General features: G+C 41.0%; 2 protein-coding genes across 4 annotated transcripts in view; one reads left to right on the plus strand and one right to left on the minus strand.

The window, feature by feature from the left end:
- LOC128756225 (phospholipid phosphatase-related protein type 4) overlaps nucleotides 1–11999 on the minus strand; it is a 28950-nt gene extending 16951 nt beyond the window's left edge. The window contains exon 1 of the mRNA XM_053860568.1: nucleotides 11689–11999. Coding sequence (XP_053716543.1) covers nucleotides 11689–11760 — 72 coding nt within the window. The 5' untranslated portion in view covers nucleotides 11761–11999. The remainder of the gene's footprint in view (nucleotides 1–11688) is intronic.
- LOC128756227 (phospholipid phosphatase-related protein type 5-like) overlaps nucleotides 1–18979 on the plus strand; it is a 137688-nt gene that overhangs the window by 51911 nt on the left and 66798 nt on the right. For 2 of the 3 annotated variants that reach the window (XM_053860570.1, XM_053860573.1), the window contains exons 1-2: nucleotides 13053–13202; nucleotides 15477–15555. In XM_053860570.1, coding sequence (XP_053716545.1) covers nucleotides 15493–15555 — 63 coding nt within the window. In that variant the 5' untranslated portion in view covers nucleotides 13053–13202; nucleotides 15477–15492. Of the gene's footprint in view, nucleotides 1–13052; nucleotides 13203–15476; nucleotides 15556–18979 lie in introns of those variants that run through there. The other variant, XM_053860571.1, reaches the window with a different exon arrangement.

Consider the following 18979-nt stretch of genomic DNA (forward strand, 5'->3'; position numbering starts at 1 on the left):
AAAAATAATCTGCTGGCCAAGCGATCGATCGGTGTAGCCCAAGTAAACAATGCAATGCGTGTAAGCAATGAACAGGGCTAGCATTCTCTCATAAAGTTAGCATCAAGCTAGGCAACTGTACTTGAATTACCTCAGAAGATTCATTTAAAGTTGTGCGAGTTCTTTTGACCAACGAGGTCTTTAACCTATGGATCCATTTCATGGTCCTGGAATGACTTTCTTCCCTTTGCCGCCAGATTCCTGTTTGCTTCAGGTTGTGTGTAACATGTAGCGAACATTCCTAACTAAACCACAGTAGGCTAAATTGCATGGTGTTATTCCAACAGTCTTGTTGGAATCGGAAATGTAAAATAGAAAATTAACACATTATGTACACAATACTTTTTAGTTCCACTAGCTATAGGCTCCGCTCTTAACACAAGAGGGTGTATTGCTAAAATGTACGGCGAGGTCTATATGACGGAGACCGGGTCCAATCTGGACCAAAACATATAGGTCGACCCCGACACTGAGGTGTGACTCTACTAACAATACACTCAGGTACTGCTTGCAAATACGACAACATGGCAGTGCTGGCCTCTGGTAGCTCAATCACATCTAAACACATTGTATCGTTTGATTTTAAGTCTCCTGGTTTAATTCAAAATATTGCTTTGCATAGCCTCACCCTTCTCTGCAGAATGCCGCACCTCCTTGTCTCGTGCGTTCCCTAGATAATACACATTCCTTAGGCCAAAACAGCAGCAACACACTGCTGAGGTCCCTTTATACAGAAAACTATTTTCCTCACATCATCAGTATTTATGATCAGATTAAATTCAGGTCTTGCTGAAACTAGAGTTTCGCTGTCAAATCCAGTATTTCGTTGGTAGAATAAATTCACTTTCTGCAGGTGGATGAATATTCCAAGAAGCACTTAGTATATGTGATCTGCTGAACTTCAGAAATGAGATACAAAAATCCCAAAACTTCTGTTTTAGTGATGCAGAATACGAGCCAGCAGCAGACGGATGGCATGCGTGTGTGAACTAACGCGCATGTCATGTAAAAGCCATTACACACAGCATGACTATTCAGTTATTTTCCCCATATGAGTAAAAAAAGAAGTTGCCCTCATTGTTATATATAGCAGGCATTTCATCTACAGGTCGGAGGACATCTCTCTGCTTAGCTAACGCAGTTGTGATGTCATAATTTACAACGTAACACAAGAATGCAAGGCTCTCTTTGGAACTTCTACTCAGCATAGCGGTGTTTACGTGAGGTGTGTTGCATTACAGTTTCTCAACGGGGTTTAGGAGATGGAAAGAACGCGTTGTGCATCCGTAACATACTGATGGGTAGATGAGGAATCATGAAACAGTAGTGCCGGGTTGGTTTGGAAATTATGTGAGGTTTCATTGAATTAGTTGTTAAAGTATAAACATCTCTAAGCAGACAGCGCCATCTGGTGGCCTCTGAAAATCAGGACACTGTTTCATGAAACCTCATCAACCCATCACGACCTTCACGGTCTTCCTCAAGCCTCCTCGACACACGCAAGAGAGAGTGCTGATATTGAAAGTCACAGTCACTACAGGTTGACAAAAACAACTGAAAACTTCAGCGTAACACATTCTCACTCTAAGGCATCACATATGGACTATCGTCAAGTAGACATCCACGTTGACAGTGGACACATTCGAAAGGAAGGCTTGGGTTAGGTTGTGCCTTGTACTCTTGTGCTGTTATAGTATACTATACTGTAGTATTGATCATGTAGCTCTTGCATAAAGGAGGAAACGGAGGCAGCATTGTAGGAGGCGGTGGTCGGTGAGGCTGTTCAACATATTGCCACTGGAGGACGGAGAATTTCCGCCATTGTCATGTCACCTTTGTGTCTCATTAGAGCTACGTATCGGGTAGTAACAGCAACTACTACCCGGTTTCTGGAGGTAACACGAACCATTGGATACGTGTTTTAAACTGATCTATCATCTATTCCTTATTGTGAAAAAGGGCACTAGAGAGTAATACACTACATCTCAACAAAGGTCTGGTGGAGCTCATAGTTGCCTCAGGTAGGTGTGGCTACTGGAACCTTTGTGCTGTGGGACTGCAGCACTAACCACCACAACATTTTAAACTTAGATAGCAATGTTACAGTGACACAGTGCATGTGAATCCACTGTCGCTACTGAACAGTACAAGCAGAATCAGAACCAGAGCACTGTCAAACCTAAATCTGAACATGGTACCTCACAGAATGCTCTTTTCTCTGGGGTTCTTCAAAACAAGTTCCTAACCTGCACTTCAAGGCCTCTTCCTTCAACTTCAGCTCTCCTTCTGTCACAATAACAGTAAATAATAAATGGCAGTAAAGGGACTGGAACACCGCTCTGGCTCCTGTAAACTGTAAAAAACGATTCCTGTCTCAATAGTTTAAATAAAGCAAAGCAGAACAGAGGGGCAAAGATAAAGTGAAATCACAACAGGAAGAGCATGACAACCCATCTCTGCATCGAGCTGCCGAGAGTCGAGTCGAACACTCAAACATCAGAGATATTTCATTTGTGTCTGCTTCACTTTTATGGAGTGAATTTGGTTCACGAGTTGTTCTCCAAGCCCTATGGATCGGAAACTTGGCTTTTTGCCACGGGCAGTGAAAGTTTTTCCTACAATGCCGTCCCAAATGATCATCGCAGGCCCTCAGTGATAACAGAGATACGAATGGGGAACAGAAGATAGCGTTTCAATAATAGATGTGCAAAAATGGAAAGCAGGCTCCAGTGGGTTTGGGTTGGCACTCTTTTCTGCTGAGTGCTGGGCCCAGTTCTGCTTATCGTGAAGCGGCACCAGACTATGACGAGGACAAAATCTTAGAGCGCGAGGTGCGTAGCCTTAATGCCCAAATAATGAAGAAGTAAAGAGAAGGAAAGAAGTAAGAAAAAACAAAGTGAGTTTTATTAAAAAGTTAGCTTTTATTATTAAGAACAGAGAAGCTACGGCTGTTGATGTAACTTCATCGCCGATTCACACATTGCTCTACAATCCACCAACATCTCCAAAATGCACAAGAAAGGAATCAGGAATGTGAGAGAAATTCCAAATGCCGGCAATAACACTTCTGAGAAAGTGTCTCTGGAAAAGTTTTCAACACCTCAGGAGGTGAAAATAAGTTCCCATCAAAGCCGGTAGAAACCTTGTTTGAGATCTGTGGAGTCAGAACTTTGCAAACTCCTTAACCTGACTTGCCCAGGCGGAGTGGTAGAGGAACAGTTTGAGCTCAGACACTTTGAGGAACTTATTCTGGTTGACAAGAAATGTGGAGAGAAATGAGAGAAAGACGGGTGACGATAAGACGTGGAGAAGGTCACCGGGTTGTGCTGAGCACAGCCTGTCACTCTGATGCAGCAGAGAGATTAGAAAGGTAACTCGGAGCACAAAAATCCAACTCAGGATCCATGACTGTAAACCTGACATTTAATCTGGTTTGTACAGGATCCTGCAGGAATGAGGGGCTTGAAAAGCCAAAAAGACCAGGATGTCTTCACCTGTGTTTATTCCTCTCCAGTGCAACCCATCAATATCTATCTATCAATATCTCTTCTGTTGTTTTATCCCAGAGTTTCCCCCAAAATCAACTCATTTCATCAGGCTTTTACCAAGGATTTCTTTCAGAGGCGTCCCACCCAAACCTGAAGTACCTCACCGTCCTCCGCACTATTGGTGTGCTCTTGCTTTCATCACCATGGCCCCAATCAATAGTGCTCAACGTTGCGTTGCAGAGTGTGAAAAATGCAACTCACGACTTGCGAGTTTTGAGGTGAGAGAACACGGCAGTGGTGGAGCGACAGGGTTTTCCCAAGAGCTTTAGTAGCGTAGAGCTGCCTGCGCTGTGATTTCCAAGCCTACGCTGAGATATTTCCACTGTTTCTGTCAATATATATTTAAGTGAGTCAGTGCTCTCTCGCCGTCAGTTGAGGAGGACTTCTCCTCGACGGAGCACCATTTAGGACGTACTATGCGATCTGGTTAGATTCACAATGTTTTCTTAGCAGTGAACAGTAAGACAGGGACAATATTCATTTGGCCCGATTCCATATATTACCGATATTTGGGTGCCGATTTATATCACGATTCTGGTTTATATTGTGATTCTTTGTTGGATTTGATTTATATTGCCATTGTGACTTATACATTTATAAATAAATTATGATAAAAATGCACATCACAGTTTCTCACAGGTTGTATTGTGTTTGTGTATTTATAAAGAGTATTATTCATTCTTTATAAATGTGCAAAGCACTCTTTATACTGTAAATGTACACAGCAGTTGATGTGCAATAAAGAAGCCAGAACAGGTTGTGACAGTAATATTTTGGGGGCTAAACTGCGTGGGAGCTGGACTAAAAAAAAAAAAAACTTTCCCTACAGCCCAGGACGACAATCTATTGCAAAGATGGTGTTATGACGTATCTTAGCAGACCTGCCACTTCTCTCGTAACTGATGTAAAACTCTGGCAAAAGTGGCTTTTGTCAGGACACACTTCCCATTTGTCTGGCCTTTCTAGCCAAATGACTTAATATGTATATATTATGAATGCAGTCCATGGTGCGCTCGCGATATGGCACTGTGGAGTGACAGTTCGCATCAGCTACGTGAATCCAGCAACAAGTTCTTGGTCTACATTTGACAACAGTTGGTGTTTGAAAATAAAAGCTTGGCACAAGTATTATACTTGTGTTTGATCGTGTTTGACGGGCTTCAGCTCAGCTACCCAACTGTTTACCAGGAAACATATTTTATGTGGGAGAAAAATGGATTATGTGCATAAATATCGATATTTAATATTGTCCGGAAAAAAAATCGCACTATATTCAAGAACTGATTTTTTTCCCTCAGCCCAAGGGAAAATATCAGCTGTTCAAACTAGGCTGTTTGAGAGTGCTGTCGAAATGTTCATCCTGAAACAAATTTGACTTCCACCTCGTAAAATATTTAAGTAACTCGTCCTTTGAGTCAGAATTATAGCAAGAGGAACAGGAAGACTGTACAATTTGATGAGTACGTCTGAAGGAAGCTCAAGAACTTGAGACTGTCGATCTCTGTATTGCACTGCCTTTATTCTTCCCACAACGTTGAAGTTTGGGTTGTTATGGCAGCCCGCATGAATACCTGAGCCAATTCCTCATTCACGCTGAGGGACAATGTTGAGTCACTTCATAAATTCTTTTGGACAATGGGAGGAAACTGGAACTCATAAATAAATAAAGAGGACGACCCAAATTTGGCCACAGACAACCAGAAGATGTGAGCATCCGTGCAGCAAACACAATGCATCTGCTGCGTCCAGGAGTCTGATTGGAAGAGCAGATTTGTGACTCACGGGTTTCTGTACAGATCTGGGTTAATGAAGTGAATGACTCAGCAGCAAATAAGCTAAATTAAGAGGTGATTCACTTATAAAAAAAAAGGGGCTGCTCTACTTCTCTCCTGAACCGCGACAAAAATGATGTATCAGAAACTTTGATGGCAACATGAGCAATAAAATCTCTTGCGCTCCCCAGTATATGATCTCCAGAGAAGCCTTCCAGCTCCAAACTCCTGGAATAGTCGTGTTTAATAGTCTAACAGCTGAGGTCATGAGTCTATTTAATGCCAGTAAATAATGTCTTTCGACGCACCATTCCATTTCTCAAGAACGGCTGATCACAGCGACCATAAAGACAATGAGAACTGGGGTCCACACAGAGCAGGGATGAATATACATGGGTGTCGAAGATCAAGCTGTGTGCGGAGGGATGATAGTGAAGTCTTGGTATTCTTCTCTGAGCAGCCTCGGCTCCTCTGGGAGAGTTGAGCTCTGCAGTTGAGCAGCAATGCTCTATTGCCCTACATCTGCTGGCGTTCGCTGCCAGCCTCCCTCTCTTGCTTCCTCCACTCCTTCTTTCCAGCTCTGTCACACGCAAAGACTCTTATCTGCGTCACATCACATCTCTGTCTCACCATCAGCCTCTTTTCTCTGGTGCTCACTGGATCCATGTTTCCCCTTTCATGTGTGCTGCCTTGCTTTTCTGATGCTGACTGTAAGAGCCATTTTAATTCAGTGATGTATGCTTGCAACTACTCAACTACTCTAGAGTCACATGATCAATACGCTAGTTATTCTTTTATTGGGTGGTGAAAATACCAAAACATCTCCATAAAAATATTTGCAAGGGATATACTCTTCTAATACATTTGTAACATGATATGGAGGAAATGAAATATAGGCAAAGACTATGAGAGACAAGAGGGTGTTATGAAACATGTTATATAATCATATAAATATAGATTATTTGGATACAACTCACATGAACTGAAAAATAGGTTAGGAAAGGAAAAACCCTTTCATCATGGAATGATTAAAAAAAAAAAAAACAAGACACATTATAAAACCATAAAGACACTTCTACTTTTCAAAAAAAATATTATGGCTGTTTTTATTTTTCTTTATTTATTATATTTTGAAAACCACAATCAAGGAACAAAAAAAACAAAACGAGAAAATTCAAAAATGAAAAGAAGAAAAAAGAGCGACAACAACAATAATACAGGATGGAAAATGAATACTGCTTATGAGGAGGTCTTTGATGGTGATTTATGAATAGATGAAGATACCACTGTTATTCGAAACACTTGACGGATTACATTTTTAATTTCCGGGATAAACTAACTTCAAAAAATACTATTGTTATTAATAATGTTTATATTATTATTGCTATGGCTAATAAAGATAATAACAATGGAAAAAATGTGACAAATATTAGATATTAGTTTTGCAATAGTATACCTTTAAAAATATACAATACATTTTGAGAGCTCATATTGACACCCAAACACTTGAGTAGTGCAAGTACAGTACAAAAGCAACACAGAAAGGCCCTCAGAGCTGCTTCACTCTGTATTCGAACCAGTGACCTACTTAAATTTGAATCGGACATGTATAACCTATTTTCTAATGAAGAACATTACAATGATGTCATTTCTAACAGACACCAAACGCAGGGTTGTGGAAGGGTTGCCTGTGGCCGCTGGGCAGCACAATGCCAGGGTCTGTTCTAACCCCCCGCTGCAAACCCCCTTGTTGATAGTCGTCGGTGGTTTTCCCTGGGTCTCTGAGCACTGAGACTAGATTCAACCAGATCAGACAAATTTGACAATCATGCCATTTCCCCAGACGTAAAGCAACTGCTGGGACAGCAGCGCTGAGCACGGAGAACTGGGCCACTTTATCATCTCACTTTTACCTTGTCTGACTTCAGTGGGGAGCAGAGGTTCCCTCAATCGGAAGAAATGATAGACATTAGCAATGAGATAAAAATGTCTAAATAAAAACAGATTCTTATGATGAGTCACGAAAGACGCCATTAATTCACTTACATATGTCACGCTACATTTATTTGAACTATTCAGCATGTTTTAAAACCAGTGACAGATTTCCATCTGACTCGAGTGTCTGTGCTAATACAGAGCTCCTGTTTCAAACAGCTCCAGTCAAACAGAGTGCTGTTTTTCTTGACAGTGTTTTACAGCCACCTTTTTCTTCTTTGTCCCCAAAACAAAAGAGTGCAATATCTTCATCTATTTTTGACCAAAGTTACTGTTATAAATCATCAAAGCAAGGGTTAGTTGGATTATTGGACACAATAATCCAACTAACTATTGGACAGCACACAACTGCTTATTGAATGTTAGCAGTTGCAATAAACAATAATGTAGGCCAGTAAACATCTAATGTAGATCATAAATCCCTCCAGGACTTTTTGTTCTTGATTGTTGCAGCCAAAAATGGCAGTTTTTGCAGCAGATTTTTTTTTTAAATTGCGGTGAAAGTTGCGATCATAACGGTCATGGAACAACTTGAGCTTGTGACAAAACTAGTGTCACTTTTTAGCCTAAAATGCTGCACGCTGCAAAGATTTACAAAAAGCATTGAGTATTTCAAGAGCAAAGAACACACACACACACACAATAAATAAATAAATAAATGTACATGCTAAATAGAAAGATGATGCTAAAATAAGTCCATCTGTTTTATGGTGATGTTCCATGAGTAGTTTCCAGGATGACAGCATGTAGTGAGTCCTTGTGATCTCCTCACAAGGGATAGGTAGGGCGGAGTCTGAGAGGTAAAGGTGGGGACTGCTTTGTTTTGTGTCATGTTTGTTTACGTCCGTCCCGTACAGTGTTTGGGCGACGCTGCACTAGTGAGTTCTGCTTTTTCATTCTGTCTATTATATATTTCAATCATGGAGATTTAGACATTTAGGAATGGATTCAGAATCGTGACCTTGGTATCAATATTTGTGGGCAAATGTGAGCGTTTGGTGTCACACAACAAGGAGGGAGGGAATATGATGCCGCACACGCATGCTGCGTAGAGAAGGCTAAAGCAATTGGTTGAATTTGCGGGAAAGTCACAGTGACTGGACGACGTTGCAGCGCCTCGCAGAACTCGCTGGGATTGGTTGAAATTGCATAGTTAACAGCGATCTCAACATCGCAATTTCCTGTGGGCTAAGAGGATGGATGGTCTGTAAACATGCATGTCTTCTAAAGTTTTGAAGTTTCATTCAGTTATTTTGACATCAGACAAGACTTTTCCATCAACTACAGTACAGTCCTCTATGAAACCATTTCACTGCTCAAACTTGTCACCTTAATACATTGTGTTAGACTAAATTGAAGCATCTGCCTTCTATTGATATATTGGAGCAACTTGGCACCTTCTATTGATATATTGGAGCAACTTAAGCTTGTCCAAACTCGATCGTCCATTTGTCTATGACAGTATAACTGCCGCCATGTCACACTGCCCATCATTCTCTTCTGTACATTACCAGTCATTTCCTCTTCCCATCAGCTTCATTCAGAACTCCAGCTGGATCCATCAAATCTATAAACACCTAATTCCCTATAGTCTTCTCCAGACGGAAGAGCAACCTTGTGGTTTTTGTCGAAGTGAACAATTAATCGACAGATTCATCTCGCCCAGGGGTGAGTGCTGCAGCCTCATAGCAAGACGCTAGAGGACGTGGAGTGAACCTGGGTCCTTCTTTAGTGGAGTACGTCTGCTCTCCTGGTGGTCACACAGTCCCAAAACACACTGAGCTTAACTGATGAACCAAACTATCCACAGTAGGGCTGAAGGATTTTTTTTATGAACACTTGTTCCTAGTAAGCCATACTTACTATGGCTACTTATGCCTACTTAAGACAAGAAGAACTGGTGCATACATTGATATTTCATTACAGTAGAATATTGATTCAAGCCTTGTGTATAACTATCATTAACTTAGATAAGATCTAAAATTCTTCCTGCGTCTAGACTGAGTTCTGTGTTAATATAGAGTGTGATGGACTGCTCCAGCAGGGAGTCAGTCAATGGAAAGCAAAGTGGATCCAGTACATTTTCAGAATTCAACATCACGAACAATGAGGAATTGATGAAACAAAGAGCAAACATGTGACAGATAGGTCCGACAGTCCAGATAATCTTTGACTTGTAATGAACCGCTCCTTCTAGGTCATCAGACGTTATGGTCACTGCTGAAGTCACAGCCCAAACGTCTCTAGGCGGTTGCCAGATTTCTGGTGAAGTGGGTTGCCAGTTTTTCAACCGCAGACTCCTGAAACTCGCTTCAGCACCGGAGCATGCTTTTGTTTTTCTATTTGCAGCCTTGCCGATTCAAATATCGCATTCTGTTATGTTGCAATGTCGATCTGAATTAATAAAACTTTTAAAATCAGGCCAAGTCCACTGGCATCTGTCTTCATGCGAGGCTTGGAACCAATTCTTGGATGCAAGTCAATATGTTTTGATATCTAATCGGTGTAGTGCTTTTCATGAATACATCACTGGTGACATAAAATGATTATGTTCATAATTTGAACCTGGAATTCCTCTCTAATAATAGCCATGAAGTGAAGACTTGTCACTATATATCAGGTGTTAAACTTCCGACCAAGGGGCCAAATTCAGCCCGACAAGTTATTTCATGAGACCTTTGAACACATACGGTTTGTAATCGTTGATTGACTCTCAATGGTTCTCATCCACTAGGGAGTGGGTCGAATCCAAACATCTGGAATCCGAAAGTTTGCTGGCATCTTTTGGAAGCCCGCTATATTGCTACAGCATACCAGTACTGTGTTGGAAACTTCCGAACTAAAACTAAAACTGCAGCCACAGATCAGTATGCGCTTGTTACTGCTCTCACAAAGGATATATCCTCCCATCTAATTGAACTAGTGTTCCAGTATTATTAATATGGTCACTAATTTATCCAGGAGAAGAGCTGCCAGTTCCAATCCACTTTCAGACAAGGACAATCCCGAAGTTCTCTTCCTTTCAGAAAGGCACCATAAACTGCACCTTTTCTCATTCAAGGTCCGATGTTTTTTGGCCTCACTCTGTTCTGACTTCCTCTTCTTCAGTTGCCTTGTGCTATGAGCTGTTGCAGACACTGTCAGGATAGCTTTCTTCCATTACATGGCTCCCAACAGGCTACAGTAGTTAAAGAGACGGGAATGTACATTCGGAATACTTGGAGACCCCTGACTGAGCATGGGCATGTTTTCCTGTGTTTTCCAGGAGGCGGGTAGAGGTCTGTTTTTCTTTGACTGTATAAGACAATTATTAATAAACATTTCTACATATTCCACCCTAATTTGAAGTGCATCAAGAATGACATTTTTTGATGAAGATTTGGGTGCTTCATGCTTTGCAGTGAGTCCAACTATTAGTGAGGAGCCTTCCGAATAAAAGAAAGAAAAAAGTGGGGAAAGTGGATGAGTTGTGGTCCCCTGTATACATTGACCAGACTAGATGAAGGCTGTAGCTGTCAGGTGACTGCATCTTGTGTTGAAGATCTGGCGAGACAGAGGTTCATGACTACAAAAAGATGGCCGTCGGAGGGACCAGCACCTCCACCAGCCCATGACATCGAGAGGAGATCTAATTATATGCACAAGTGCTGTAGTTCACTGAGCAAAATGAACTTTCAGCAATGACCTACTTTGAATGGCTCCTCCTGTCTGTGGGAATACAGAGCTAAGAAGCCTTCAGAGAGCAGCAGCTACTGGAATGGTTTTCATCCTCCAGACTCAGAGGTTTAGTCCAGACACAGCGGAGCGAGGATTGTAACAAACAGATTACAGGCACACAGCATAAAAAGGGGAATCCCTGAAGCAAGGAGGAGAGACAGGAACGGCCATCGCATGAGCATTAAAGTCATATCTATAATATATGATCCAAGTTTGTCCACCGAGCCACAGGGTCCGGAGAATTAGAGCGTGCATAAAGTGTGCAGATGGGGACAGGGGACGGAAGAATGTTGCCACGAGCTCAAGCTCAGCATCACTGATGGAGTCCAGTTGACCGTAATTTAGAGTATATTGGGTTTTGCTCTAGACAGGACTCTCACTCTGATGATGAGCTCTCACACAATGTGTCACTAGAGAACCTCTGGAGCGGATCCATCATGGCTGTCACACTCTCATTCATCCTGACAGTGTGGCTCTGTGAGTTGCCATCACCATTCCTCTCTTTCTAGCATGAATGTGGAAATAACCATCACTATACGCGTCCTGAATGACAGCACACTGGCAACACTACCACTGAGTCACCTCCGTCTCTCAGCAGAACTCGGTGACGGACTCACCTCTACAAAGTAGAAACAGGGCAGCAGGCTGACACTGTCTTTGGTCAGTACCCCCTTCTCTCTCGCAGACATGATTGGGCCTCCAGAATATCCGAACAGATCCGAAAGGATGAGAGGTGAGGGGGTGTCGCTGGTCTCCCGGGTGACAGGCGGGGATCAGGAGCGCTCCATGCCGCTCAGCGCAGCTGGATGTCGGGTTCGGCTGTCACACGGAGTCTGCTTCTCCGCGCGGCGAGTACCAGACTCTCCACTTGCGAGGAGCCCGGGGTTCGGTGGTTCGGTGGATGTCAGGTGGAGCTACGGCAGGAGGAGGGAGGATGTTACGCGCCTGCGCGCTGAAGCGGCTGGAGCCGAGAGCATATTCTTTGGATCGCTGACACTGACAGTGACGATGAGCTCCATCACGCGCATGCGTTGTAAATCACAAAATACCAGTCTTTACAACCTTTGTAAACATTGATCATTATATATTTAAGGTGTAACCTTTATCCCGCAGTGAAATAAATATTTTTTTTATGTTTTTTTTTTTATATTTGCGAACCACGGCGGCCACAATGGAGTAAAGTCTAGTTTGAATTTGATCGGTCATATAATGCCTTAAATTATTTTGACAATCTGAGCTAAAGAAGCGCGTGACAGAGAGATCAGGAAGTGCGTGGTCTATAGCCTCACGCCGTGTATTTATTATACTACACCGCAGATCAGAACACTGTTCCGAAAGTGTTAAAGATGGTATCGAAGCAAAGCAAAACTATGTGAAGAACACCCACCACATATTTATTTAACAAGTTGTTGTAGAAGGAAGGGGAAGCGAATGCAATATTTTTGTACAAATATACAAGCGTATAAAAAAGCGTATAAGAAAAACGTTATTCAATTTTGTTTGTAACTTAACATGTTCAGTGAACAACAAAAATATAAATATGAAACGTAAAATACAAAATGCTCTTTTTCAAACAGACAGTGAGGGAAGAAGACTATGCACACAGCGCACATAAAGACGGACATAGAATTCATGCATTTTGCAGTCTATAATGTACAATGCAAAAAAAAAAAAAAAGAATAAAAAGTTATTTCTAATTATCCTCTTTTTGCGAGGACAATTATTGTTGAATTATTATTTTGAAGGTTTTGCACCGCACGTTCAATCAAACAAAGCTGAAGTCCGGAACTGACAATTTTCTCCGTCTTGAAAAAAAAAAAAAACATAGAAAAGCTGTCGGTCACTCATATATTTTGCATAAATATACGAAATAAATTATAAACCATGCTTGTGCTAGCTCGCTTCGGAGCGAGTCAGCGTCACGTGACTGCAGCAGTGGCAGAGCTACACAAGTTTAGTGCGCATGCGTGCTGGCAGCTCCGCTAATTAAAAGCGACAAGATGCGGAAAAGTGTCTTCCGAGGATTAACACGCTTCGCGAAGACATTTAAACTCCGTGGTTAGTTTCCCTCCGAGTCTGCTTCCTCTCCGCTGCTGTGAGGGCGCTAGTTTAGGTGGCGGCGCTGTCCAAGGTAAGCTATTCCCAGGTGTCCTTGCTACCGCTGTCAGCAGCGATAGTCGCTAGTCACTCGGCGACTGCGTCGATTTAGACGAGTCAGCCTCATTCACCCAAGTTAATGTGTATTTTATTAGTGAACTACACGTATGCGGTGTGAATTTATTCGCCAATGAAGCTGCTGCTTTCGCTATAAATTCCCAACAGGTCTGATAAACAAGGACTGAAGTTGGTTAAAGTTGGAGGAAGACTTGACTTTATCAGTCAGTTACTTAACAACCTTTATTTACAGAGAACCAGTATTGATCCTAGTTCACGATGTAACTACATGGCAGTATACGGAATCATGTCTCAAGTTCATATTTCAGGGAGCAAGGTTGGTTGAATGATACAGTCCAGGTAATGGACATGACATAAAATGTACTCGTTGTAGCTTTTGATTTGTTAGAATGGCATGTGTCTTTCTTTTTTCTAAGCTGATAAATTACGCATGGAAGTTTGTCTATGCCCTTTTTTTCTCTTATTTATATAAATACTCTGGACACTAATGACATTATGTGCAATACTTTCTGTCTATATGCAATACATTCTGTCTTGTGACATGTACAACTTATCATGATACATGCAATACACAGCCATATACACCATATTTTATCTGCATATAACTTAATGAGTGTGCACATCTGTTTATTTGTAAATATTTATTTTATACCTTAAAGCTTTTATTTATCATTTTATACTGCTCTTTTGCACTGTATAGTGACAATAAAGGCATTCTATTATTTTATTATGTTTATGCATGTTTTTGTCCCTTACTTCTATATTGCATTGTTTCCTGAAAGACATGCAGCATTTCACCCAAAAATAATAGCCACCGTTCTGGTGAGAATTAAAACAAACAACCACATTAATATCTGCTGTTGTCAGCCTGAAAATATCATCACATGCCACCTGCCGGAATCTGACAGATTAGTACGTCTGAATTCTTGAGTTCTATTGACGTTAGCTACAAGAATTCTGATCATGGATGTTGCAGCATTCTTGCGTTTTATGAGGTCTGCAACAGCTCAAAAGAGTCTGATGTCCATGTTGATGGGAAACTGAGTGTGCTCACAACTTAACTGGAAACTGTGTCAGTATCATGGTGTCAGGTGACTGCTTGGAGTCTTGGCTTGGTCTGTCAGTTGATACATGGGAATGAGTGTCAGCCTCCGTAAAACGTCACGAGTGAATCGCCGGGACAATAATCACTTGGGAGGATGTACTGAGGGACACAGATACTGGTCCAGTTGGATAGGTTTTGAATCCAGAACAAAGGTAGTTTGCCTATTCAACAAAGTGTCAGGTCATGTGACGTGTAATAGTAATGCTGAGGTGCTAGAAAAATGTCACCTTGGTGTTAAATGTACAATTTAGAAGTTTAAAATGATGTACAGCCTCTGTTCTCAGGGTCTGCTACTTGTCTTAACATTCATTTCTGTCAAACTTTGACTACTAAACACAGGTCTTTAAAGATATTTTGTTATTCGCCATAAATCGGAATCTATTTGTGTAATAACCTATGAGTTCTGCCTGAGCCTAGTATTCAGTTCTTTACATGGGTAAAATTAAAAATAGATTGTGACCCTCAAAATGCTTCTCTTGCTGTTCCATTGGTGGATTCTAAGATGTTGCGTTATTGTCAATATTTGAAATTCTTCTTAATGTTTGGATGGACCAAGGATGAATAATGTAAAAATGCATAATGAATAATACAAATACTTTATTGTGTCTCAAATATTATTGCAATATGATTTTTTCCCCCCTAAGAAGAATTGTGTTTTTGCCGCCTGAAAACACACATATTCCAGGTGATCATCCAATGTGATACTATAACCAGAACACCCATGATGAAGGAGATTAAATGAGATTGGACTGATGGATGGAATATTGCTTTCAAAAAACCTTCAGGATAGAAGCACAAAAAATGTTTGTATTGTGAATTGTATTGTACCACAGATCAGTATAGTACTTGGTTTAAAACCCGTATGCTACACCTGTGTTGTTGTTTCCCTTGATGTAAGAAATTATTTTATTTTATTTTCTCTGTGTCACAAAAGACTGAATGAAGCAGGGATGGGACTGGAAGTTAGGATTTGAAATTTGACCACACACAGAAGCTGTGTTCCTTAACAAAGTGTGAGCCATGGAATAAGACCAAAGCAAAGTTTTTAAGTCTTCTGCATGTATTTTCCTGGCAGGTGAGTGATGTTAAGCGAACACTTTTCTGACACTTGCCTGTTCTTTTCAGAGGCAAAGGAGGGAACATGCCCGCCAAACAGATGAGCAGAAAGCAACAAAGGGAAGTCTACATCTCGCTGACATGGGAGGTTAGAAATGTTTTTGTGAAAACGTCTTTGTTATTTGGAGCCCTCTCCTCTTCTACTGTGTCATGTTGCGACTTTACAGCCTCCTGCCTCAAACTCAGCCGTTTTTTTCTATGAGTGTTCATTTATTTTTCACTGGAGAGAGACATCAGCCCCGGGCGTCATGTCAGTTCTTAAACATTGCTGCGCTGTCAAAAGATTTCACTCCTGGTCGTCCTTCACATCTGACAGTCTCAGCACTTGTCAGGTGATCTCAGTGTGCCTGTGGGTTGCTCACGCACCAGGATGCTGATCCAACCAGCTGTTTCTGCATTCAAATATGCAAAAACATTTCACAACGTCGTGTTGTTTAATGTGAGAACTGGATCACAAATTGTTGCACGAAGATCAAATGGGGGCGATATGTGGGTTATAGAGTCTAGGTTAGCTATCTGCTGATTTTTTTTTTTTTATATTCCGGGGTCTGGCCTGCAGGAGTTTATACACTGACGCAGCAAAGAGCTGTATTCTGCCTCCCCCTACTGGTAGAAAGTTGTAACTACACGTTTATGTATCTGCGCTTGATGTATGAGGTCAAGGTTTACTCTCAAATGACTAGGAATTTAATCCATAAATTTCAGCTCTAGTCCAAACGTCTGCCTTCCTTCCTGATTTATTACCTGTGGATTCCCTATTTTTTTTGGTACTGCTAGAATATCAAATTTTATTTTATTTTATTTTATTTTATTTTATTTTATTTTATTTTATTCCAAAGCACTTTCCTAGTTGGTGGGACCCCCACTGACCATCCCACTGACCATTGCAATAAATTTGATTCTGATTGTGATTCTGATCACGTCTGTCCCGGTCTCAAAGGGTGAGACGCTGACACCACTGACACGAACTTATCTGTAAACAGGACGAAGCCTCAGCAGAATAAATATTGCATCTTAACTGTACGACAAAACTGCCGTGAATCTCGTGAAAAGCCGCCACAATTATGGATTAAGGATTAAAAGCAACACTGAATAAAACAAAAAATATTCCTGTTAAAAATGTATATATCTTCAGTATATTTCCAGATGTCTATTATTTATTTAGTGCTTGTTCACGACTTTTTGAGGCGCAAGTTGTCGTTCTCTTGGCACCAATAGAGGGCGATATTATCTCATTTATTTACACTGCAACCTAACGGGCGGAAAGAACCTAGAATGTATCGTTTCTACGCAACAGTTGAAGTTGGGATTAAGGTAGAGACATTTATTACGAACAATGGATTCACCTGTACAAAACGTGTTTCAATGTTTTATCGAAACAAATGATTTCAGAATGCAAGCTTAGATTCCCTGTTGTGAATATAGGTGTGTCACACTCTGTTCTTAAGTATTTGGGAGGTTGATTTTCGGATAAATAAAGTGGAGATGATGACAGAAAATGTGTGTGGGTTTTGAATGAAGCTCACTTCAGCTCAAGGCCAGGGTTGATATTTAAGCAGTCACCTATCAAGCTGTCACCTATCAGAAATCCAAGTCAATAACATCAACATAATCCTTCCTCACTGCTGAAGTAACTCAATGTTAAGGACACTACCTAATGTACGTAACGTTCTGATTCACACATTCCTATTTTCTTACATCAGATCACAGACGGGTTTTTAAAGAAGCGTTTGTTTGAGTGTAACTTTCGGAAACATGTCAGGAGGATGCAAGCACAAATCATTTTGTATAAATCACTTTATTTAAATCTCATTGAAGAAACATTCACATTACACACCACTAAGCAGAAGCTGGTAAATAGTAAGTGCAGTTGGACAGGGCTGAGTCTTCAGCTTTTTATTTACTCATTAGCTTTACAAATGAGTTTACAAAAGCATTTTTTTTTTCATCTATGTAATCGAATACTATCGATCAGTTGTGCATTGTGATTCCAGTTGTCATGTACGTAGGCGTCTGTGGTTCTTATCTTTCTCCTGTTTCTTTCTCTGCTTCCAACTCTTTCCATTATGAGGATGACTAAGTTCCTCTTGAGAATTATAATTTTTCTGAAAGTCCACAGAGGCAGGTTGATGCATTTGGAAGGCCTGTGTGGGCTCTGTGGAGAGAGACTGTGTGGGTGCAGTCGAATACTTTACAAAGTCTGTTTGTCAGACGAAAAAGCTGGAAAGCATCCAAGGTGTATTTATAAATGTGAAATGTTCTACACTTAAATCCTGAATTGTAAATTTGTTCTTGGAAACGTGAGTCAAAATCATGACACTCGTATGAGGGAGTTATGAAGGTGTTCCGTTATTCATCGTCCTCCTTCAGGGGGCACTCTTTGGTCACTCATTTGCCTCGTTTTAATTGGTGCTCTCGCCCACCATTGTGTCGATTAAAAGTTTTATTCATTTTTCCATGAACATTTTAATGCAAAACCAGGGCAACAGTGCTTTTGTTATGATAATGATCTGAAGATCCAAGAATTTTAATTACCTTTTAAGATGCTGATTGATAGTAAAGTGACGTCTGGATCAACATTGAATTTGAGCATTGGTGGAAAATCTGACTTGGACACTGGGAGTAGTGGCTCTGTACCCCCCCAACCAAGCCTTTAAATGGTGGACAAAAATGACACCAAATCTTTAAACACCCTGGGCACACCATCCATTAATACATTCACTGACACAAACATATCTGCGAACAGGACCAAGCTTCACAAACACCGCAAACAACTGCCACAAATCTCCTGAAAAGCCAACAATTACGGATTAAGTCTTTAAACAGTGACATTGCTTTCGACCCACTTTGTGCATACTAAAATGCCTGAAACATCCCTCTCTAATGGTGAAAGAAGATGGCTAAGAAGTTTGTGCACAGCAATGGTTCACATCTGATTTATTAAGACTGTAGGTACTATCTAAAACAGCATGAGACAAAGCAGTACAACACGACTATGGACAGCAGATGAATTCAAAACAGTGCTTGAGTCGTGAAAATAACAGAAAAGGTGACATAAGAGGACGCCTAAGGTCTAAGCAGCCGCAGGAGTGTTTCTGTAATCATCCTCATTTTCCCCAGAACTTTTGCCGCTTGTAGTCACTCATAATAAAAATTAAATGAAGAAATAAATAAATAAAATAGATGTTAGTTACAGTAAGTACCGTTCGCTCTCAATTTGTTGAGATAAAAGTTAATGTGAGCCTTGTCATCTTTGCTGAAAATCCCAGTAAAACTCTGCTGCCTGAAACATGCAATTTATGTCAGCATCACTGCGCACCAGCTTTAAGGGAGCCGCACAAGTACCGATAATCGGGCCAGTTTCTCAAGATTTTTTTCCCGGTGGTAACCCACCCACCCTCCCAATTATCGTAACTCTCATAAGATTAGCCGATCAGAGGATCCTCGTGCCTCGGGTGGGTGAATTCATCACCTCAGAAAACAGTTGTGGCCGGCAATTGTAAATGTTAAAC

Source organism: Synchiropus splendidus, chromosome 3 (genome assembly GCF_027744825.2).
Source record: "Synchiropus splendidus isolate RoL2022-P1 chromosome 3, RoL_Sspl_1.0, whole genome shotgun sequence".
Lineage (NCBI taxonomy): Eukaryota > Metazoa > Chordata > Actinopteri > Syngnathiformes > Callionymidae > Synchiropus > Synchiropus splendidus.